This window comes from Plectropomus leopardus, chromosome 14 (assembly GCF_026936395.1).
Source record: "Plectropomus leopardus strain MGB_pleo_1.0 chromosome 14, ASM2693639v1, whole genome shotgun sequence".
In the NCBI taxonomy this organism is placed as follows: Eukaryota; Metazoa; Chordata; class Actinopteri; order Perciformes; family Serranidae; genus Plectropomus; species Plectropomus leopardus.
In genome coordinates, this window is record NC_142189.1 from 12,508,694 (window position 1) to 12,534,394 (window position 25,701).

General features: G+C 39.2%; 1 protein-coding gene across 1 annotated transcript; it reads right to left on the minus strand.

The window, feature by feature from the left end:
• Positions 1-86: 86 nt before the first annotated feature.
• fyna (FYN proto-oncogene, Src family tyrosine kinase a) lies at positions 87-25,358 on the minus strand. Its single transcript, XM_042500638.2, has 12 exons — positions 25,182-25,358; positions 14,574-14,830; positions 11,916-12,012; positions 10,471-10,569; positions 10,161-10,264; positions 8,312-8,461; positions 8,014-8,178; positions 6,133-6,312; positions 5,644-5,720; positions 4,830-4,983; positions 3,244-3,375; positions 87-1,626 (listed from the first exon to the last, which is right to left on the minus strand). The coding sequence occupies exons 2-12, from the start codon at positions 14,818-14,820 to the stop codon at positions 1,418-1,420; spliced, it is 1,614 nt and encodes a 537-aa protein (XP_042356572.1). The 5' UTR covers positions 14,821-14,830; positions 25,182-25,358; the 3' UTR covers positions 87-1,417.
• Between the last annotated feature and the right edge of the window lie 343 nt (positions 25,359-25,701).

Here is a 25,701-nt window from a genome sequence, read left to right on the forward strand (position 1 = left end):
ATTATTTAAATACTGATCAGGGCATGCCCCCTGCGTCCCCCCTAAATTCTGAAATTATGTGTCAAAGTGGCGAGCCCACAGGACCATGATGGCAAGATTTTTTATTTTCAAAATCAGACGTGTACAAGTAACAGACAGGGACAATAAATAATGCAGAGACCAAAAACATTTTCTGTATATTTACGAAATTAGGGCAAACAAAGTGATGCAAAAACTTAAATACACAAAGACATGGTGTATTGTCCTGGAATGCACACAGAGAGCAGTTTGATACTTGAGGATGATAAAATGTCATCCAGAAACTGCAGATTCACTTCAGAAAAATCACATAATTATGTTATCTTAACGATACATAAGACTGGCCGAAATGTTAAGCAAAATAATGCAGTGAAGTAAACATGTTTGGTCTCACGTTATTCCCAGATACACTTCATGGAGGGACGAACACAGGTTGCTTCTTTCATTCCCGTCAATGTTAAGTGGCAGTTTGTTTGTTTGTTTGGCTGCTGAAGCGAAAAGACAAGACTTCTTACACAGCCGGCTGCCATACAATAATGCAACATACATTTTTTTAAAAATATTGCCAGTATAATAAGCAGTCAGCTGAACAATGGCTGCAGTTGGAGAGGAAGTCGTCCTCCTTTTCAACTACAAGAAGCTGAACTAAAAGTTACTTTAAGCCGATCTAGAAATCATTGGCTGAAGCTGAAATGCGATGAATGCACTTAATATTAGTGCAGATGCCGTACAAGTTTGGGTGGAAGAGTCCATGATGCACTAAGTTAGTGTGTAGAAAGCATGAAGGCATTCCCTTACATTATAAGAATATTACTAAACATGAAAAGGCAAGAACAGGTGTTATAGTACATCTAAGTTCCTTGAGAAGAGGAGAGCAGTATTGTTATATTCACCTCGTAAAAAAAGGTCAGTGGACTCCCAGAAAAACCTCAGAGACGCTTCAGTGTCCACGATGTCTAACTATTACCATTTCTACAATTATTATGTCACGATTTGTTACCAACTGTGAGCCTCACACGGTTTTCTACGAGCCGTAAATCTGAAGTAACTTTGGATTAAGAAAAAAAATCCACACATTTCCAAAATATCAAAAGTAATATAAAATAAAACAAAAAAGAGATAAGTAAACAAGCAATTTATATTTACACTACATACAAGTTACACTCGTTCATCCATGGCAGTCAGTTTTAACTCCTCAGTCATCCCACCTCCAAAACATCCTCTGATTTGATGGTCAGTTTGCTGTCGGAGCAGCAGCTGTTTGTATGAAGCTTGGAAGTCTAGAAGTCAATGAGCTCTGAATTGTTAACAGCCACATGATGAGAGAGACCAGGTGGAGTCTGGCTCCCTCTGGTGGAAAAGCCTGTGAAATGACATGAGATGAGGGCAGCAGTGGCGTTCAGAGATTATCGCCCGGCTGGTACTGAGGCTCAGTGGCAGTGAAATAGTCCTCCAAAAAGGCCTGCAGGTACTCGAAGGTGGGCCTCTCCTCCGGGTCTTTCTTCCAACACTGCACCATCAGCTCGTGCAGGGACGAGGGGCAGTCCTGCGGGCACGGCATCCGGTAGCCCCGCTCCACCTGCTCCAGCACCTCGCGGTTATTCATGCCTGGAGAGAGGATCACAGAGAAATGAGAGAAAATGTGGCAGAAAACTTAAGAGCTCCGATAAAAACCTCATATCATTGTCTCAGTTTAACTGCCTCCTGCGTGAGGCTGAGGTATGAGTTTCCTGCATCCACAGAAGCGATGGCAGGATGGACAACAGCAGAAAGAGTAACTGAACGTTATAAAAAAATTCAAGCTCAAATTTAAAGAGAAAGCAGAATGTAGAGTCGACGGGTGAGTCTGATACTTTAACTTCTCTGGCTGACCAACTTTTTCTGGATGATGGAAAACTCTTCACATACTTTGTGCTGCTTGCGATTTTTGCCATAAACCCCCTATTTGGAAAACTGATACACTCATCGGTGGGCCATAGACTCAAACACTGCTGTGTTACCTCATTCAGATATCAACAACTGTTAAATGCTTTCGGAATATGTGTCTCAGTTGGGGTTTTTAACATCAGTTTGTGACACATGGCCTCCTGTTTATGGTTGACTTGTCCAATTCGTCCAAAACCCAACTTGCCAACAGTTTGCAAAGCTATGGAATAGAGATGCATGCCCAGAAGAAAACCCCATAGTTTGGTCATAAAGAGGAACACACCTTTTTTAAACATTCCTAAAGACTAGATATCAACAGGTTTTTGGATATGCACAAAAACCACAACCCTTTTAAAGAAGGTGGTTAGAGGAATGAAGGAGGAAAGCTGCGTTCACACTGTCCAACAAGTCTGCTACTGGTGGAAAAAAATGTATTTTGTTATTAAACACAAAATGGCATAAATGGCTCAAATGGCTTAATGGGAATAATGTTGCTGCGGTTCAGACCTTAAAATCCACCCACTCATCTGAGTTTGAATTGACTGATGGAAATTAATTGAAACAAGCTGACAACTCTGCCTTGTATCAGACAAGGAATATGGCCTTTTTTTCAGAGCAATAACTGAAATAATTTGTCCATGTTAATGTAACCACTCTGCTGAATTGTTTTATTATCTCTTTTGTAATTTTTTTTATTCTACAGTAGTCTGTTTTATTCTTTTTTTCCTATTTGCTAATTGCTTTCTGGAGCTATGCACAAAAGCATTTCACTACATGTTCTACTCTGTATTATTGTGTGTATGAAAACATGGAAAATACACATAATTTGATGTGCGCATAATGTTTCTCCCAATGACTTCCACCTAACTTGAGGTTTAATCATCCAGAGAAACTGAACAAGCTGTGTGTGTGCACACTTAAAACAGTTGAAGTATATGAGGAACTACTCATACACACCAGTTATTAGGTTTATAATAAATTAATTAGTTTAAGAAATTGAGCGTTTTCTATTTATCTGTTATTCTGCAATTCTTTTAAATGCTTAAAATATAATGTCAAAATGCATATAGAGATAAACAAGAACAGAGTTTCAAATGTCCACACAGTCTTCTGGGAATTATGCTCTGCATGATGCACAATGTGATGTACATTATGCAACATGCTGCTCTTTTTTTAGCATGCAGAATCACAGCTGGTGTGTCAGCACACTCAGATGCTCTCACACACTCTGAATTAATCAAATACAAGCAATCATTTGGAGCTGGGAAGTCATTACAAACCACAGAGCTGCACGCTCACCTGGATACGGCACTCTGCCCTTTGTCACCAGCTCCGTCAGCAGGATGCCAAACGACCACACATCTGACTTGATGGTGAATTTCCCGTAGAGAGCGGCCTCAGGAGCGGTCCACTTTATTGGAAACTTTGCACCTAAAAGAAATTCATATTTGTGATTTTTTTATTCTCAAAACTTTTTTCAAATTGCTGGAACAATTTTTTTATTTCACTGTTGCAATTCCAGCAGCAATAAAGACAGAAATTGAGCAACAACCTTTACCAAAACCTCAGGACTAAGTAGGTCAGTCTCTCCTCTGTGTGAAAATATGCCTTCATCTGTGATTTCATTAGTGCAGAGAGACATGAGGACGTGATAACATCCCACCAGGGAAAAAACGGAACAATTCCATTATCTCGCCCCGTCTCAGTTTGCACTTGGCCCGAGTTGAACAAGTAAACATTTAAATCGCTAACAAATGAGTGACTGAACATGTTGACAGAGTGACTAACGGAGTCTGGAAGTCCTCCTGCTGTAGTTCACGTCTGCCAAAACAATCAGCGGAGAGCAGCGTTTGAGTGATTCAGGGCACTTATTCCCTGTCTTTCCAACCAGATACTGGGTGACAGATGGATTCGTGTGTACAATGTACTGTCTTAAATCCTGCACTGTGCCCTTGTATGAGTGTGATGTTCTGTTGTCTTTGTGCCATTCTGCGCCCACATGTGCTTCTGTTTTCCACTGGTGTCACCAACACAAATTCCTGCTCGTTCTCTGCACTATTTCTGAAAAGCAGCATGTGTGCATGTGTCTGTGTGTAAAATGTGTCTTCACTAAATGGAATAAATCATCTGCCAGCCCGCAAACTTTTTCCTCTGACAGTGAGGTTTTCAGAAAATGCTGCAGTCGAGGACTAAGATATTACTACAGAACAGATACACAAGTCACAAATTAATCTCTATTCAAACAAATCATGCAAAAAAAGATACACTTCCAGACTGCGACCAATACATTAAATACGTTTTCTTTGAATAATGGTGGCTGCTGGTTGCTGCAGCTGTTTGTTAGTTCAACTTTAATCTACTTATAACATATTGTAAGTGAAAATTTACACATACCAGATTTAAAACACTGATGTAAAATGTTACAAAACTAGTACTTAAGTTGGTATTTGTCGTTACTAAATATTTAATGTTACACCACGCGCTAAACTGGGAAAACTAACATTAGCTGTTAGCTTGCTAATATATAAGTAGAAGAGGTAACATTGTTAAAAATAATTGACCGGACACTTGACTAGAATGCTGTTAAACAGCAACAAGCTGAATGTCCATAAAACATCAGTTATGTACACAGGCATTGTGTACATGACTTCATTTGTTTACATTTTGGCACCATTAAAAGTGAGCTGAATTACCTTTCATATCCCAAGCTACTCTAGGTGCCTTTGGTGTGTATTTTAATTTAAAATGTTGGTTTCACTATTTATTTATCACTATTTTATTTACTTATTTATTTATATCTATTATTATTAATATTAGTAGTTATAGTAGTAGTAGTAGCAGAAGCAGTAGTATTGGTATTAGTATTATTACTGTATATTCAGTACCTTGTCTTGCTGTGTATTCATTGTCCTCGATGAGCCTGGCCAGACCAAAGTCAGCAATCTTACACACCAGACTTTCTCCGACCAGGATGTTAGCAGAACGCAGGTCTCTGTGGATGTAGTTCATCCTCTCAATATATGCCATGCCTGCTGCCACCTGGAGAATTGATGTATTTTTTTGCAGTTAATATCATATTGCTGAACATTTTCAAATCTGTGCAAAGAAAGATGTGTACATTGTTTTAGACCCATTTTATAAACCTTAAAAAAGTGGGGCTGCAATATAAAGATAAACAATCTAAACTGATAAATAGCACTACAATTAAGAGAAAAAATAAGCATTTTTGATTTTGGGGTGGACTGTCCCTTTAACTGAAAACACATGGATATTTGCAAAAATAAACTCAACAGTGTCACAGGAAGTGATGAATGAGTTTCAAAATAAAATAATTTCAGCAACAGAGTGCTTCAACCATGATTCTAAATCACTAACTTTAAATAATTTATTGTTTATTTGGTCTTGATATAAAGTTATCACAAACTTCTAAGTTATAATGTGCTAAGTTCAAACTTTTGATAGCTGCAATTTTGGCTCACTAAAATGAGAGGCTGCCTGATGAAACTATAAACACTGGTATGACATCAAGATGGAAATGGCTATAAATGTGCAACACTGAGCTTAAATAAATAAACTGGTAACAGCAGTAAATGATTAAAGTAAATAAAGAAAGCTCTTAGAAAAACAAAATCTATTTCAGTGTGCTCTTTAACAAATCTGCAGCATCAAGAACTCAGATCATTTTCAGCAGCAGCGTACCTGAGCTGCCATGTCAACTAGATTTGGCAGTTTGAGGCCTCGTCCTTCTCCGTCTTTAAGGAAGTCGAGCAAACTCCCTGTGAAACAAGCACAGATAAAAAACAAGTTACAATCTGTTGTATTGTATTGTTTTCAGTTGGCATCTCAGATTTTGATAAAAACTGAAGCAAAACATTGCAGCTTAATGTGACATCAATTCTGGGATTCCTGCCAAACGTTACACTTGGCTCAAACTTTTATTTGTTGGTTATTGCTGTGGAAACTGAAGATCTTTGTGCGATCTCCTGCAAAACCACAATTTATGTTTGAATCATTGTAATAAACTGCATTTGTTACAGTACAGTAATGTAGGCATGCTGTGAAGGAAGACACATACTGTGCTGTCCATGCAGATGCATAAATTATGTACACACTGTGTAGGTTTGTGCACAGATGCATGTATGTAATATTTATAGTGTCTTTTTAAGTGTCATTTAAAATAGCATATACCTTTGCACATGTACTCAGTGACGATATAGATGGGTTCCTCGGACACCACAGCGTACAGCTGCACCAGCTTGTCGTGTCGGAGCTTCTTCATGATCTGAGCCTCCTCCAGGAAGGACTCGGGCGACATGGTGCCGGGCTTCAGAGTCTTCACCGCCACCTTAGTGGTGCCGTTCCACGTGCCTGACAAGAAATTAAAAAGAAAAAGAAGTTGTTAACCTTTTGATACCTGAGCAAATTGGATTGAATTCTTTCAAAAATATGGAAAGATGGCAACCAGCAACTTATAAAGACATGACACAAAAATGAGCAAGAAGTTAGTATAAAGTAGCCAGAAATTTACCTAAAAAATAAGCAAAAAACAACAAATGAAAACAAAACAAACAAGAAAGAAAATAACATTTTCCCTCTGTTTTTTGTTCATATCTACTAATCCCCCCAGGTAACTTTTGGATTATTTCCTGGTCACCTTTTACTGATTTTTGTTGTATTTTGCAGGACATTTCTTGTCAAGATATTCATTGTGTTTTTTTCTGTGTTTTTCAAATAAATCCAACCATTTTTCTCAGTTTTTAGAGGTTTAAATGCTTGTGAAAGGCTGATGTCGATGCAGGTTTTAAAGAGTTAATCTTCAAGTATAATTCTCTGGAGGTTAGAGGATTGGATTTTCAGTGGGTGATATTAACCAACTGAAAAGCTTGATAAAATGAAATGCAAGAAGTATGGAAGGACATAAAAGTGCATGAAAGTGATGTGTGACTGAAACCAAGGAGGCTATCTGTACCTTGAGTTTTTTATCGCCTGAGTTGGTTTAAATAAAGAGTAGAGCAGATAACTGGCGACAGGTAGTGGCTGGAGGTTGCTCAAGTTCAAAACTTAGAGAGGCATAAAGTAGTGCAACAAGGTAATGACTAAAGATGAGTAAGTAAACCATTTTCTGTATCTGAACCTGTTCAACCAACTTAATTATCTTTTTTTTAATTTAATTTGTGCTCTGAACAGTTTAAACCAGATGTGGGTGGAGGTTAAAGCAGAAATTAGTGTGATCAAAAGAGAAGTTGTTATTTTAAACCCAAAACTGATATGAGATGATCAAAGGTTGATGTATTTATTCATTAATTCATTCATTATTATAGGTTCCCAAACATTTTCAAAGACAAAATTTCAAAACTTTTCCTTGACTTTTCAAGGACCCATGATAAAAAATCTTTCTTTCTAAACTTGCCTGCAGTTTTTAAACATATCAAATTCAAATTCTATTTAAGCATAACTTCAAGTAGCTGGCATACATTAAGGGAGAGATGAAACGTGGGGAGAAACTGAAGAAATGGCAAACAGAACGTCACACTTCGACTCATATTAGAGCTACGTTATGTCAACAGCCACAGAAAATAAATTTGCCAACATGTCACAATACATAGAGGATTATCCACAAAAGATTTCTGTAAAATTTCCCTTTACTCTATGTCTGTGGTACTAACATGTTCTGACACACTCAGAGCATTTTACTAGATTATGTGGGGAACCCATCTAAACCAACACAGCACATTTCTGAACTAAGTTTTTACAGTCCATTTCAAAGAAAGCTAATTAAACATAACATATAATAATAAACAGAGTTCATACACGCCATAGGCCCGAACAGACCTGAATCCAAGCAGAAATCATGGACAGTAAAAAAAATCTTATCCCTGTCCAAATGAAATGAGTTTGGGAGCAAAATTCCTAAATGAAATCACTGAGAGCAAACACTCCTCCCTGTGGGTAACATTATCTGGGTGTTAGTTCTAAATGATCCAACACATGCAGTATGTTTTCGCAACACTTCTCACAGCTGTCCAAATTTTCATACGGGCCAAAAGAGGACGCCAAAAAGATACGCACCCATCCAGACCTCTCCAAACTGGCCGTTGCCGAGACGTTTGATGAGCTGCAGCGACTCCCTCGGGATCTCCCACACGTCTTTGGTTTTGACGGACAGGTCAGTCAGACGAGGCATGCCTTTGTGGCACGGTACAATCAGTCTGCAGCACAGCCCTGCAGCCCTGGCTGGATCAAGCATACAGTTTGAATTTCAAATGATGTTAAAGTAGTGTAAAACCATATGACATTGTAATTTTGAAGGAGGGAAAGCAGACGCAGATTTATTATGACATCCTCCATAACTGCGGCAGAGTCTCACCAGAGTAGTGCTGCACGAGCTGCTGGAGTGTCTCAAACTGGGCCCTGGTGGTGATGTAGTAGCCTCCACTGTCCAGCTTGCGGATCTTATAATGTTTGACGTGATCTCCCTTGACATCATCCCAGTCCTGGATGGAGAGAGAGTAGGCCCCTGGAGCAGAGAAAACACAACCATAAAGATGAAACAGTCAGATTCATGTACAATAAAGAACAAAAATCTCTGGTAGGATTTAATGAGTGTATATAAAGCACACTGTGCCAAATATTTAGGGCAATGAATATGGGACATCTGCATGGTTAATGACATGGTATTAAATGGAATTTTAAAGGGGACCTATTATTATTTTAAGATTATTTTTGGGGGGATTTTCCCTTTATTTGATAGGACAGATATATCAGCAGGAAAGGGGGAGAGAGAAAGAGGGGATGGCATAGAGCAAAGGGCCGTGGGTGAAATCAAACCAGTGACTTCTTCAAGGACATAACCTTTTGTGCATGGGGCGCCTGTTCTACCAGGTGAGTTACTGAGAAAAAGGTGAGCTACTTATGCTCAAGTTCATACTTTTATTTTAGGGTTTCTAGAACATGAATATTTTATTGTTTGAGCTGCATTTTCCTCAAACTTTCTGTGCTGGAACATCTGTATTCAGCCTTTGTCTGATACGCTCTGTTTTAGCGCTGGCCTCTTTAACTGCCCTCCCAAAAAAAGCCTGCTCTGAATGGTCAGTGTTTCCTGGTCTTCCACCTTTGCACTGTAATTGCAGCTTGGGAATGACTGTAACAGAGAACAGCTGCCCTTTCGACAGTGAAAAATCACCAATATAAGCTTCTAAATACAACTAGACATGTTCCAGCAGGTATATATCATGAGAAATTGGGGAGTAATTAAAAACAACAGCAACCACAATTACATATTTCACTGAAGTTAGCATGAAGCTACATGTAGCAGTGTACTTTTAGCCAGGGAATGACTGTCTATAGCCGTGCTTTCTACCCTAAAAATCCCTAATAAAAGCTTTGAAACCAAAATCTTTACAACCCAACATGTTAAGCAGGAATGTGATCTGAAATCAGGGAGAAATTAACAACATCAGCAACCAAGATTACATGTTTCCATTATGTTAGCATGTAGCTAAATGTAGCACTGTACTTGTAGCTTGGGGGTGATTGTGTAAAGCAGCACTTTCTCCCCGTAAAAATCACCAATATAAGCTTTTAAATATGACCCGACATGTCCGAAATTGGGGGACAATGTATAACACTGACAACCAAAATGACACGTTCCTCTGATGTAGTCAAGTAGCTACATGTAGCCGTGTACTTGCAGCTGTGGATTGAAGGTGTATAATGGCACTTTCTCTGGTGAAAAGTCACTAAATAAACCTTAACACAATTAGACATGCTCCACCAGGATTATGCTCTGAAATTGGGAAGATTACATGTTTTGTTGACGTTAGCATGCTGCTTCAAGTGGCAGTGTAGGCTACATTATGCAAACACTTGTAGTAACATGCCTGAAGCAGAAGAGCATATCAAGAAATCCATCACACGCTGAGGGATTTCTTGTTTCTATAGTAGAAAAAAAAGAGTTTAATAAGAACATCAGATATTGTACCATTATATATATATATAACAGAAAATCAGGAAAAACATTATGGGTTCCCTTTAAGCTGCAATATTTGGTCTGATTTTCTTCTAAATTTATTTATAAAATACAGCTTCTTCTGCCACGTTGCACAGTTAAGTAATGCGTTCCTAAATAATTATTTATTCACAAACACTTATATCTATTTTCTAACTTTAAAAGCATTCAACATGTCAGCACGTTGGATGCCGCTCGGTCAGAGTACCTTTGGTTGTTTCACTCTCACGGATGAGGAAAGTGCCTCTGGCGTTGCCGTTGGACAGCAGTTGCCTCTCTGCGTCCTTTCGACCTAATTTACCAAAATACCAGCTGCAGGGAGAAAAAAAACAGACGGAATCAAACTATGTGCTGTAATATTTGGCTTGGTCTTAAATATTCTGTCTATTAATCTTACTGTACGTGCCACTACGTCAGTTAATAAAAGACTGTGAGATGAGCTCTCAATTATTTATGATATCCACTCGGGTGATGAAGCTGCCATGTGTGCTCACATAAATAAAAAAAGTTTTACTCACTCCTCAGCTTGGATTGAGTCCACTGGAGCAACATAATTGCTGGGAATGTAACCAGTTCCACCTGTAGTGAGAGAGCGAGCCTCCCACCAGTCGCCCTCACTGAGGAGAGGAGGATACAGAGAGATGGAGGCAGGTTGGAATAAACAGATCAACCATTTGCACAATATGCAGACAGGCACAAATAAACACCGTGTAGTGGATCAGATTTATTGGCTTGTCTCTGAGAGCGGTGTAGAGAGCACATGAAAACAAAACAAGTTGTTTTTCTGGTGCGTGGGCCCCTGAAGCTTCGGTGATTCATCTCTTTAAAGTCCAATTGAAATCATATTTAGTCAGCTCTTGTGTTAGTCAAAATATTCATTTTTTCATATTATTATAAAGGCAGGAAGAGCATTTTTGGGCTTGGTCAGGGTTAAGAAAGGGTTATGTTTTGGTTCAAATTTTTGTATGGGGAAACATGAAATCGGCATTGACAACGCTGGCCCTCAGATGTCAGTCAATTGCTGCCATGGGCAAAGCCCACTGAGAGTCCTGAAGCTTAAGAGCTGTTTCCACAAATATGCCACAATAGTGTTTGCTGGCAACTGCAAACATTCACTCTTTTTCTCGGGTGAGAAATTCATTGTACCCTGGTGATGTACAATGAAACCACTTTTAAATTCATGGTCAAAGGAACATTTTGAGCAGCTTTTAGGAAATCCTAATATGGCAACAATGATACTAGGACTTCTTTGGTGATGCTGCATATTCAGCAAGCCTTATTTAATACAGGATTTGTAATCCATTATTGCTGTAGTGCAAGTCTTTCTGCATGATTTTTGGCTGCTCCAAGTACTGGTACCCTAACAGCATGAATAGACACACATCAAAATCCAAATAGTAGCTGGCTTGACCAGCTTTACACAGTGCTGCTGTGGTGCTGTGCTGCTCTGTCGTGTCTTTTCGGGTACTTTCAGCATGAGCGTAAACAAAGCTTCTGAGTCCTCTTGTCATGCCGTGTTATCAGTTAAAAATTTGTTTTTCATTGTGTAGGAAAATGAACATGTTTTAAGTCTGAGTTTCCTGGTCAATGCGTGAGAGTTGGCAACTCTGTACATGTGTTCTGCACCAAATTATGTGCATCACTGCATGTAAAGCTAAGAATCACATGCACAGCTCAACTTTTACATGCACTGCCGTGCATATGTGCATGGTTTTGAACCCTGTTTCTACTATGCAAGAATGCTTTCATTAAACATAACAAATCTGTCACGCTTTACATGCAACATAACCCCCATGAACCAGGTCAGGTCTATAACAGAGACCCTGTTTCCTCTGTCTGTGCCTGTGAAACAACAGTTCAGTCCAAATGCAGCATTCAGACATTCACAACGGACAGAAAACAGAAAGTAGGGAAAAAGCGACCGCCACCCTTAATGCTGTCATGCAGATGTTTCCACACTTACGTGCTGTTGAGGATCTGGAACCTCTCCCCCTTTCTGAAGCTGAGGTCATCCTCAGTCCTGGCCTCGTAGTCATAAAGAGCCACAAACAGAGTCACCCCTGCAGGGAGACAAAAAGTGACACGTGGTGGTTAGAGCTTAGAAAGCTGTATAGATGAAGCATTATTTTGGGATTTTCTCTGTGGCTGTTTTGTTGGGTTTGTCATCTGTCTCACACATGGGCTGCTTGTTATGTAATGACAATACAAATCACTGCCCTCTTCGTTTATTTCTTGCATCCCATCTGTTGCTTTTTTTTAAACTCCAAATTCTTACATTTTGTTTAATTTTTACATAAATGTACATTATATAAAAGATACAATTTAGACACACCATTTCAGGTCTTATTTTTAACCCAATTCACTTAACATCCTACAGAACATGACAAAACAAGATTTCTGATTTATAATTTATGGTAACATATAATATTTCATTACTTATGTCTATGACATTGTAAATAATTGTGTTACATTTTTCTTATGTTATTTATTTGATTTTACATGCTGATGTCTTCACAGGGGGGGTCAGATGATGTTTCTGCTCAACTCTGTCTTAGTCGACTGTTGTTTTGAGTTTTTTTTTCTTCTCTTTATCATCTCAAATGTGAATGTTGTTCAGTGTTTCCCTCCTGGAGTAATTTCTTATTCATACAAGCTGGTGATGCTGACTGCACAGATGCAGTGTTTATCTGTGCTAGGAAAGAAAAAAAAACCAAGCTAAGTAGTTTACATCAAAGCAAGAGATGCTGCTATGTTATGCATCCCACATCATATGTATCTTTAAATTTTATGTGAGAGACTTGAAAGCCACTTTCTCCAATGTTCAGCACAATGTCTGATCTTTCTGGTTATGAAATGTGCATCAAAGAGCACTGGCGATAATTTAGGTCACTCTGTTTTCCATTAACTTTCAGCCAGTGGACATTCGTCTTCTGCAGAAAGATGAATTCATCACAGCACCACAGTGCAAAATGTGGACGTGCACGTGTTTAAATAAACAAGGTTCAACTGTTTTTTTCTGTAATGCATGAAGAGGAATAAAGACACCAAGTAAAAATCCTGACTGAGGTTGTCATAATTCATGCATGAGAGGGTTTTAATTAATCTGAGATCATAATATGTCTGAAGTGAATTTGCTACTGGACAAATGATGTCTGCTGGTCAGTTTATTATTCAGCCTTTTTATTGAACACTGGACAAAAGCCAGACAGTGAGTGGTCTGCAGAGAAGTTTACAGCTTTACAACTTCAACTGACGTTTTATTTCCCTTTTAATTGCTCTGTGTGAAAGTTGACCCCCATTTAATGACAGTGACATATTTCAGAATTACAATGTCAACCGGTCTTAAAGGAACAGTTTGGAAAATGCGCTTATTCTCTTAGTTGCAAAATCTCAGGACAGGTTTGACTTTTCTAGCAAGTCTAGATCTATGATTACTGTTAACTGACGCAACCTAAAAGCACAGACTTACTTGATAAGATGTCTCAAAGCCAATCACAGTGTTCTACATCATCTAAAGTAGACTGCAGTAGAGCCACACCCCTTTTTTAACAAGCATGACCAACTGTGAGGAAAGTAGGAAGCACAAGTCTATTAGTTTAGGCTGTTAATCATATATTTAAAACACATAATATGTGATTAAACAGCTTTTAAAGTAAACATGAGATGTTATATTATTCATACATGTAAAAAAAAATCATATGAAAGATTTACAGCCTTTACTCAGGATCTTTCCAAAAATATCCGTCCATTGGAACGGATGGTGGATCTGAGCGTCACCGGAGAATGAAAAGGAGATATACACTTTAAACAGGGAAAAACTATTCTGATTTGATTTTCTAATGATACAATAAACTTTTGATGCATCTTATTGATTATGTTCACAAAATATTAATTTCTAAAGGTTTTCCACACACTGTTCTCGGGGAATAATTCGACATTTTAAGATATTTTGAGTCACAATGACAAAAATGATACAAAATAATAAATGTAATGTGTTTTAAAGAATTCCTTTATTCACTGATATGACTTAATGATTTATGAAAAAATAAATAATATCACAGTTTTAATTGAAAAAATTAATTAACACCTTTTATTGTCATTTATAATAATAGGTGATATGTACATTAAGACTCAACTTCCTTGGAATGGATGGAAAAAGTTATGCCAGTCAAAAATATTATTTCTTTTGCTAATGATTTATGAGTGCATTGAGAGAAGAAATCTATCATTACATTACTTTTTGCTTGAAACATTGAAACATAATTGAGTTCTTAACAACTCATATGAAGCTACAGCCAGTAGCAGGTTAGTTTAGCTAAGCAGAAAGACTGGAAAATGAGGGAAACTGACTGGCTCTGTCTAAAGGGATTTCACCAAAAAAAAATAATATTGTATTATTTTAAGCAGAGAAATTCTTTGCTACATGGCGGTCTCAACACATTGACAGGGGGCTTTCCAATTCTAAATAAGTATAGTTCAGCATGGAAAAAAGTATCACAAAATATCATTTTTAAAGCATCCTTACCCTTTAAAAACCCAAACCCGCCAAATGTTAACAGCTGCCTGTCATTTGAACTATTTTACACGCTCTATAAATTTTAAAGGACTCCTTCAGCCTCACCTGTTCCACCTCGAGACCGGAGTGTCCCAGACTGCGAGGACGTGTGGACTCCTCCAAACACGGTCACTCCCTGTGAGGCGCCACTGTGGAAGTTGTTGTAGTTGGGGATGGTGGTGACCCCGAAGCTGGGGTAGTGCTGCGGCGTGGGGTCGGACCCATAGCGGTACCCCGAGTTGTGTGAGAGGCTGGTCTCCCGGTCATCAGTGAGTTTTGCTGCTTCTTTATCCTTACATTGGACACAGCCCATTCTCTACTTTCTGTGGGTGGAGAGAGACAGAGACAAAATTAGCACGGAGGAGAAATAATAGCTCACAAGCCGTCTCCAACGGGGAAATTATGATTCAATATTCCATTATTTCAGAGCTTCCTCTGAGAGTTACAGAGAGCCTTGTGAAAAATCTTTCAATTAGGCTGAAATTACACACGATACTTTAAACTCCATTACTAATTATACTGTTGAACATAATGTGACAGAGCTGCAGAGAATGAATAACGTGATCGCCGTTGTAAATATGTGTACAGATAAAGAAACTCTGAGAATATCCAGTTTTATTTACACTGTGAAAGAATCTAACAGCAGCACTTATTATGGTTTACTTTTCCATCTTATGCACGACAACACTTGCAAGAAGAATTCACACGCAGCAATTGCATTTACAAGCTGGCATGCACTTTATTTTTGTTTTCTTGACAAGGAGCAACACGCCCATCTATAGATTCAGTTAAACTGCAGAGGCCCTGAACAGCAAACCGCTGCCTGGCTCCGCTCTGGGTCTCATGAGGGGGACTGGCCTCACTAAAGCGAAGCTAAACCAGTTTCTGTAATGAGTGAGGCAATCTGCTTTGCCAATTAAAAAGAGCCTCACCGTCTTTAAAAGACCCAGTTAAACTAATGCACATTTCGGCTCACCGTGCCCCCCTTTTCAGCCCTGCGAGCTCATGAAGCCACGGCAAGGAAGAGACCGCTGACAGCACTGTTGTCTTTCATCAGCACTAGCGGCCAGCTGACTTTGGAGACGGCTAATTGGAAACACACTTGTTTACAGTCGCTGTGGATGGAGAGAGGTGGTGCTAGGGGCAAACGCCAGGGCTGCAGGAGACCGAGGAGGAGGGGAAACTATCACACTGCTCTCTGGACTTCAGCTACAAGATTCAGATCCACATTAACAGTTAGTCGACTCACAGGTGATGCCTTTTTCTGTCAAGAGGAGTTTATATAACAGGAAGAATGGCCACCTTATGAAAAATGTTTTTGCCAGTGTGACAAAACATTAGGCCAGGACAAGTGAAAATGACACATATGTAACATAAAAGTGACCAGCAGCATCACACACAGAGTAGGGATGCGTTTGATGCTTTACTAAAGACAACAGGGATCTTACAGCATAAAGCAGGTTATATTTAAGATTTTTTAAGACTTTCTTAATGCCGCTCGGAATTAAATTTATGACTAATTTTACAATCACCAAAACTGAAGAGAAAAAAAACAACCATGAACTGACATCAGCTACTTTTAGGTTAGAAACAACTGTGCCCAAATGTTTATTATAACATAAAATGTGATTCTTTTTGAGGGTAGAATAGAACATGGCGTCTGAGAAACTTGTATAAAATACACAGAGACACATACACAATAAATTACACCAATTAAAACAAACTTCCAATTTCTTACTTTTTTTCTATTATTTAAAGAGTAATTTAAGACATTTTCATACTGGTTAAGGCCTTATTTTTAGATGAATGAATTAAACATCTTTTAAAACTTTCTAAGAATCTTTTTAAGTCATTTGATTTAAAATGAATGTTATGACAATTATTTTGATCACCAACTAATCCTTTACTGGTTCAAACTTCTTAAATTGCAAACATTTCTTAGTTTTCTAAACCTTTCAAGATATCATTACGAGCTCTAGAAACTTGTGCATTTTTTTTGCCATCTACTGACATTTTATAAAGCAAAAGGTGACAGTGTAGCAAACACAGTATTACTTTTTCTTAGGAAACTTGTTTGCGTCCCCACATGAGCTGGATCAGAGGCATGTCTCAGAGGACACCAAAGCTTAATGGTTACAAAGAAAGCTACAGAGTATATGACCAAATTCCTTCGGGCCTGTTTTACATTTACTAGCCAGAAACCCAAATGCCTACAACAGAAAAAAAGTGCAAACAGATGTGTCACTTGCTGCACACTGTGAACGCTGCAGCAGGGTACAGGCAAAGTTAGGGATAGTAGTTTAAGACATAAATCTTACATCACAGTTTCACTCTTTTTGAAAAGCAGCACATTTTTAAGACAAATGTTAAATAAAAAAGGTAGTGCAGTCACATTTGTCATGTCTAAAACTTCATGAAGCTTTGTTATCATCTGTCCACTTGATGCTGTGGCTGTAGCATTTAGAACTAACTATTAGTGATGCAGACACAGTATATCTCTCCAGTGTTTCCTGCAGCCCACAGGTACACAGAAGTATAAAATACATGTTTCCCAAATACAGAATTCACCTCCTGTGTACTGGGCACCATTTTTCAGTTCCTCCAGCTCTATATTTGCTCCATACTGCTTAACTAACAGAAGAACGGAGCCACTGCAGAGAGAAGGAGAATCATTGTGATTCATTACTGCCAATAAAACCCCATGAAATACCCCAAAGAAGAAACGAGCCCAGCAGTAGCATTACAGTCTAAGCCCAGACCAAAACTGTGAGACCACAAACTGAAATACAAGAAGGGGAGAACTGCTGGTTCTCTGGTAATCCTTAAAGTAACAAATAATCTTCACAGACATTTATATTTATAAGAACTATCTTCTGGTATTTACAGCACACCTTTATAAAAAACAAAATAGCAGGTACAGTATTGCCTTAAAAAACAGTTTCCATTCAGGGAGAAGACATATCACCCTCATGCTCCATAATAACAGAGTTAGTAACAAATTAAAATGTTTAGCCTCTTTCACACATAGTTTTTAGTAAATTACTGGGATAATCTTTAAGGATTTTCACTATTCACACATGTACTACATTCAGAACACTTTTTATACATGCCAGAGCAATGCCACAACAGATGGGGCAAGGGACATGCAACACCCATGGATGCTAACCGCCATAAAACTCAACAGAAGAAGAAGAATATGGCAAGACAAGATGTATGTGTGCATGGCGAAGACGTCTGTTATTTTCAGGAAGATGCAGGTGAGAAGATTTTGCTTGTTATCTGTCAAATCACCTGTGAAAGCGTTGCCCTAAATGTTAAGCCGTCAACAAGTTACTGATTCAAATATCTCATCAGCTGAGTCTGGTGATCGACTTGCTCGCTTCACAAGAAAGCTTCTTTCATCATACAGATGTAACCCTTTACATGCTTGTCCCTACAATGTCCCAGAATGTTACAAAAGCCTAGACATTACCCGGAGGAGTTGTATGTGAGAACACAAATGTCCGAATCAGTTGGACTGGACTTAAAATGGAATTTATCCTGCCATGTTCAGTTTTAGCCCATGTGTGAATAGAGCCGGTCATTGTCCGAAGAATTCACCACCAGCAGGTGGACATGTTTATGAAGTTTCTATCATGCAGCTCGCGCAAAACTGGAAGAAAACAAACATCCGAGGGTGAAGAACATTTGGTCATTTGCACAAAGACGCCAATGAATTTATCTAAGTGGAGGATGATATTCAGGAACTTCTGTCAGTAAGGGCCCAAGCAGAAATAATTTCACAAATAAAAGAAATGGCAGGAGACTCTATTATTTATTATTATTAATACATTTGGTTACAAACTAGTTATGTCTCTGCCTCTGCACGCTTTACCCAGGTCCCACCCTTCGCCTAAACCAGAGAATTTAAGAAGTTTCTGAGGCAGACTATCTCCGGTTGTGTGGTCCATGTGTGAACGGGCAATTCTGGACAATAGCCGGACCTGATTTTCTAGACATGCGTGAGAAAATGGCTTTGGTCTTGAATTGGCGGTACAGATTTACCAGAATATTGATCCCTGCTCCCATTCACACATGACACCATGCGGGGACATTTCAGGGATACATGCATGTTTGAAAGTGCAGCTTTGATGGAGAACTGCACAAGCTTGCAAATATTAAGTGAACCTGACTGGGACAACACACGTAAAGTCTGGTGGATTTTCTCTTAAACTGCAGTGATTGAAATGAAAATAGCACTGAATCCACTCCTGAAGGGATCAGAGTAAATGAGGGGAGATCTCACGTCATCGGCTGCCTGTGGGGATTATGAAATTCTTCCTGCTCTTGAAGTAAAAAGGCCAGGGACTACCGAGGCTTTAACATACCTGCAACCATCCCGCTGCACAGAAACTAGGCCATCTTGGATTGTTTATATACATATGTTCCCTTTGTGGTGTTGTTGTTTTTCGGCACTTGGTTTGCTTAGTAAACATTTACATATGAATAACATCTGTGTGCACTTTCTGTTGTGGCTGACGTTGATGCATGAGTTGCATAAAAATTCACCATATTTCCACAGCAACAGGCAGATGCATCACATTTTCACAATGATATAATGAAGAGTTCCACAAGCCTTCATCACTATCTTCACATCCTCACTGTTGGTCAATTACATGCATGGGTCGACATTATGGATCATATCAAAATGTCAAGACAAAGTTCTGCAACATAATGATTTTTGGTGTGTTTCAGTGACACACACACACTGCTCCACACCAAACCTGCTGCACAACTTTCCCCCCCAAAAAAAGCAGATGATGGCATTGCAGCCGCGGGGCTTGTTCCTTTCCGTGGCACAGTGCGGGTATCGCATGACCACCTCAGCCTGCGAGAACACTCATCACACTATTTTCAGACCCAAATGAACAGCTTGCCTCCAAGAGAACCACACTGGCGTGATAGGGAAGGTCCAATGGGGACAGGATTGTAGCTGCTAGGTGCGTTGTAACGGTTAATAGCAAAAGGCAGAGATGTGGAGGAGGGGGAGGACTTGACTTTCACACACAGCTATCGTGTTAAAAACTCCTCGTCCTGACTGGCTCGGGATTCAGTCTGAAATCTGACTTTGATGTCTGGCCAAATCTGTTAAATACAATTACTCAAATCTGCTACGAGATTCCCTCACATCAGAAAGTGAAGAATGAAGAGAAATGAAGACGCCAATATGATTCGAGGACAAAGCAACAGGACGGGGTTAGTGCTACTACATCAGTCACAGCTGCCGGGCTCAACGGGAAATGAATTTGCCAAAACGACGGCCTTTATTTTTACGCTGTACGGGCACGAGTGTTAATCATCTATAGGAACCCAGAGAGCTGGGAGCCTGAATGACATACTGGGCCATTTATAGTAAAGCTGCAAGATCAATATAGTAAATTAAAAGGACAGACATGTCAGGGTCACACAGCGTGACTGATGGATTACACAGCAGACAGTCAGGCCCGAGAAACAGACATATGTGCAGTCTGACAAAAATGATACATGTAGACTGAAATAATAATAAAGAGCACTGCTGTTTATTCATTATAAAGCTGAATTAGTTACCTGATTAATCAATTAGTTAACAACTAATCAACTGATTTATTTTTTTAATAGTTCTGTTTGTTTCTTCTGTTTCTGTTTCTTGTTGTGATGCATGTTAATATACTGTAAGTATTGATTAGTTGTCATCTTTTACATTACACTTGTAATCAGTCAATTGTTTGAGATTTTTTAACAACAAAGTCAGCTTCTTGTATGTGAATATTTTCTGGTTTCTTTACTCCTATTACAGTAAAATGAAATTTTTTTGGTTGTGGACAAAATAAGACATTTAAGGATGTCATTTTGGGCTTTTGAAAACACTGATTGACAGTTGTCACATTTTTACATTTTATAGACCAAACAACTAATCGATAAATCGTGAAAATAATCGACAGATTAATCAATGATAAAAAATAATCGTAAGTTGCAGCCCTAGTCATAGTTAATGGCAGTTAAAGGTTTTAAAAATGAAATGTCAGGATCATCTCAGAAAGAGCATCATCCAAGCCTGTTGGGGTAGGATGAATTTTACAGTTTTGTCTAAAAATGTAACATAAAAAATGGCATGCTTTATATGTAGCCTGAGATGAATTTGTTATTTAGCCCATGAATGTGTACATTTTGGAAAGCATTGAATTTCATGTCTGCGTCGGCCATCACAATAAGACTAACCATAATTATATGCTAAATCCACTACAGTAAAGACTTTAAATTGTCTGCAATTAGGTGGTGAACAATATGTGCATTTACTGGTATCTGCATCGGCCAGAATGGTTTGGAAAATATCAGTGGACAGGCGCTCTTCAGAAATCCTGCGTCATTCATCCCTCGTCTCTCCGAACACTGTAAAAATATAAATTTCACTTCTGATGATCAATGAAGAAATCAATTCTCAATTGCCGCCCCATATTTTCAGAATTAATCAATTATCTATAAAATATCAGATTTTTTTTTTAAATGCCCATGATTTCCCAAAAGATCAAAATCAAATCAATCAATCTCATTGGTTGTTAGCCGTGATATACTAACCATAGATGCCCGCAGTACATCAAATTCAAGTTTGTGGATAGTTGACAGGGAACAGTTGCTGTACCTAAAAGACAGCATGCACGAATTTGTAAGAATTTCAACAAACTGTACAAAAAATAGCTATTGGTAATCGCAACTCAGAAATTGGAGCAACACCTTTGCCACGGCAACCAACTAACCTTGACTTAACAAAAAACCTACCAGCAGTTTTCAAGGTCTTCCATATACTGACGGTGGAAAGTCTTTGAGTGGTTGGGTCCCTGAGCTGCTATATGTGATGAATAGAAGCAGCAACTCTGACATTTTTGTAATTTTTGCTTGAACACTGACCACAAATATTCAAAATAAAAGGCTAATGGCCTGAGCTCCAATGAGAATAAACCACTTAACCTTCCAAATTTTGAAATTTGACTTGCAAACTGTGCTCAACCGGTCACTACGTCTATGAACGCCTTCATTATTTAACCCCGATGAACTTACAAATCTCTCCAGAATACAATCATTTTGCAATTCAACACAGCCTTTAACAAGACATCTCTGTCTAATTTGAAGAGTGGGGTCCCTTTACACTCAGATCATTGACATGGCACAAAACAAGGTCAAACATCCCACACCCCTCCTACTGAAGCCGCACCAGCAACGACCTCATTCAACTCCGCAGCGCAACTCTCTGTTCAGTCAACAAAGAAATGACGTAAAAAAAGAGAGATTCATTTTCTGTTAATTTGAATTGGAGTGAAACTCACTCCTGTGTTCGCTGGACTTGGTACAACTCCGACAATCTCCTCCTTATGGCCGCCATTCTCTGAATAGTTACAACATTTGCTTGTGTCAGACAACTGAGTTCATTCAGTGTATCAACAACAAGACAATGGCCACATTTCACTCTGCTACAAGATTATCAGCACAATGAAACGCAGTGTTTAGGCTTTAAAAGCATTCTTCTCATGCTGAATGAACAGAGCTGGTTATGAAACCCACAGCTGAGCTTCATACAGTATGTGGGTTTAAGTCTTGACTGTGTTTCGATGTCACAGTGTTCACAGTCGAGTATGTTGAGTCATGTTGTTAAATCACTGAGCCCACTGTAAATGCCCAGTCACTCACTGAGATTTGTGATTTTTTTTTTTTTTTTAATGGGAGAAAAGGGCAAATTAAAATACAACATGACCTTTTTCTCTTTTCTTTTCCACAAACACGAGCAGATTCTTGCTTCTTCTGCTCCTGTCAGTTCAAATGGTTCTTTCCAGACGTCGTGCCAGTGGAGGGCAATGGTCGATGTAAGAATCCGCTGGAAATAATGATGTGGCCGCTATACAGCGATGGAGGGTTTCTGGTAGAGCTGAATAACACTCGTACTGAGGCACGAGCCGAAGGTGTATGTGGAGCTGCAACTATGATTTATCACATTGAATTGTAGATTATTTACAAAAAGTTAATTGCAACCTATTTTGAGGATTATTCAGAGGAACAGGATATAGTGGCATCTAGCGGTGAAGCTTGCAGTTTGCAGTCAGCTGAAACTTCTCTCATGTGCTAAGTGTGAATTCCTAGTTATGACTTCTTCAGTTTTCAATGTTCAGGAGGTTTTTACCAGAAAGCCGAAGTATCCACAGAGAGTCTCTTCGACTCCAAAACAAACGGACTGGGACATTCAAACAGGCACAACACCGAATAAAGCAGTTTCATGTTACAAAACAGTGTTTCTTCAACACTATTCGGCTCGTCCGCAGGCTTAGCAAACGCTACTGTGTGCTCACCTTTTTTCTCTGATAACTTAAGACACAGTTAATTCAGGAGGTTTTTACCTGGAGCAGAATTATCTGCAGGTCTCTTTCTCTCCAAAACAAACAGACCGGATGATTTAACATGGTAAATACACAGACTAAAGCCGTTTCATGTTAAAAAATCTTGCTGACACTCTTCAGCTCATTGTGCAGGGGCTGCTAAATATGGTGGTGGATGGAAAACACGAATGGTCCGATCTAGAGCCAGTGTTAGGTCTGTCCATTCTGAGCTACTGTAGAAACATGGTTGTGCAACACGGCAACCTCCATGAACGAGGACCCGCTCTCTATGTGGTTATAAACGGCTTAATTTAAGGTAAAAAAAAACCAAAACATGACAACTGGGGATTTTTCAGGTGATTATACACTGAAGAAAACACACTAAATATATTTCATTTCTGCCAATATTTTCCCCTGAATCCTAGACACTGGACCTTTGAGTTATTTTTGAAGCAAAAATGCCAAAAATTCTCTGGTTTCAGCTTCTTCAATATGAGGAATTCCTACTTTTTTCTGTTCTATAGCATAATAAAAAGCATATCTTTTGGTTTTGGACTGTTGGTCGCAAAAGACAGGTTAATTGAACATGCCAGCTAGAATTCTGGGACACCTGGATGGATATTTTGAACTAAACAAATATATATCACACAATGCCATGTCTCTAATGTACAATTAGTTTACTTGGACAAGTCCTGGGTTTAAATACTTATGATCCAAAAGAATAGATAGGAAATGAGCGTCCTTCTTGCCAACGGCTACCCCATTTTTTTCATGCACACTCACACATCGAAAACACAACCATCAGGAGCAATTTGGGGTTCACTATTTTGCCCAAGGATACTTCGACATGTTGACTGGAGGAGCCGGGGATCAACAGACTTTCGCTTAGTGGACGACCCGCTCGACCTCCTGATTTTTAAATACCCCAGTGTATGATAATACCTTGGTACTGATACTAAATGTCCGTTTTCCCTGTATCTCCCGGTATCTGAAAGGGTCTTGAATGTTGATATTTTTCTAAGTATTGTATATTTAATTAAGTATAAACTGTGTGTGAAAATGCAAAACAGTGAAAGGTCCCCAACACAATTTCCTGTAGCCGCCATTGTGTGTCTACACATGAGCTGATTTTTTCTGATCAACAATCCAAAACCAAAAGATCTTCATGTTAACAATCACATAAAGACAAAACATCCCATTTGACAAACTAAAACAATCACATTTTTACCAATTTTTCTTCAAAAAAGGACTTAAATCATTAACCAATTATCAGACCAGATTAATCTCCTGTTGATGATACAGCTCTAAATGAAAACAGACTTCAGTTGCTGTCCTACTCTGGCAGTATGTGTAACATTTGCTGACTGAAACAGTCAAACATGCTGTAAATGAATACATTTTTCTTTAACCAAAGCAATCAATAAACTCATTTTGGGGCTTAATATTTCACCTCTGTCATAAGTAGCAGCTTCTGTGCCAGTGTGTCTCATAAGTAGGCTAAACTGTGAGGACAGAGAGGGCCTGAGGGGGGATCTACATGGTCCATGCAACTCCTTTCATTCAAAATTCATACACATCACGCACACCAGTTGTGTAGTCATTCAAGGACCACTGACAGGGTGAATACTGAGAGCTTAAGGTTGCAAAGCAACACACAACTGTTGCCTAACTTATTGCACAACTGAGGCTCTAGCTCCCAGCTATATACACAGACACACACACACACACACACACACACACACACAGTGTATCATCCCCGGTGTTTGCCAACAAGATGGATGGCTGCACCTCCAGACACATCAGATAACCCGATTAGGACAGCTTTAATTGGATATTTAACAGCGTGGCAATGCAGTTAGCTTAAATCATATGACAATTATTTTGGGTTGAATCAATAGGAGGCTGTCTGCAGGCCATTGTGGCGTTTATCATGTGTGTGGATGGCCTCAGTGGTCAGCTCGGCTCTGCAGCACATCCATCTCTGCTGCTGCTGCTGCTGCTGCAACACAAGAGCCCCCTCTCCACAATCACTGCAAAACATCACCCACAATCACCACGCCACCTCCTCTCTCTGTTTTTACCCCCTCTGAGGGCAAACTTACAAGACAAATGCATGCACCCCCATCTGCAGAGTGACTGGAGGGAATACTGGCTAGATTGCAGCGAGCCACAATGTGTTATTTATCTGCTCTGCTCTCTTTGCCGAGATGAATTCATTTCAGCGCAAAATAGGGGACGAGGCGGGTGCACCAATTGAAATTCAACACAGAAAAAGGGGGGAAAGCGTGCTTACCGCAGAAAAATCAGATTAATCCATCGGGGGTTCCAGTGGGATTTTCGTGCGGGGTATTTTTCTACTCTCTGTGAGTGTTTTTTCTTCGCATTGGGAGAGAATAGCGGTGGGATACCCGTCCCTGCCGATCAGAAGCTGCTGTCGCCGCCGTGCGTACAGATGATGACGACGGCGACCACCAAGTTCACAGCAATAACGCGCGCAGCTTCTGGTTAATCCTGTCAACATAAAATTGTTTTCTCGTGTTTTTTTCCAATGTGGAAACAATAATATTGGGTATTTTTATCAAAAGAGTGAATGCATAATAACTCTGCTAATACTATCTGAGCAATATTATACTAAGCACGCAAAATACATGTTTTCTAAGTGACTTATTATTGTACTTTTATTTTGACATGAAAAGGCTGTTTGAATTTCCGGTTTATCTCTTGACGTCTTGACGCAGCTGTGATTGCGTACAGCCCAGACCGGAGAGCTGTGATTGACACCAAGTTAAACCAATAACAGAATATAATGCAAA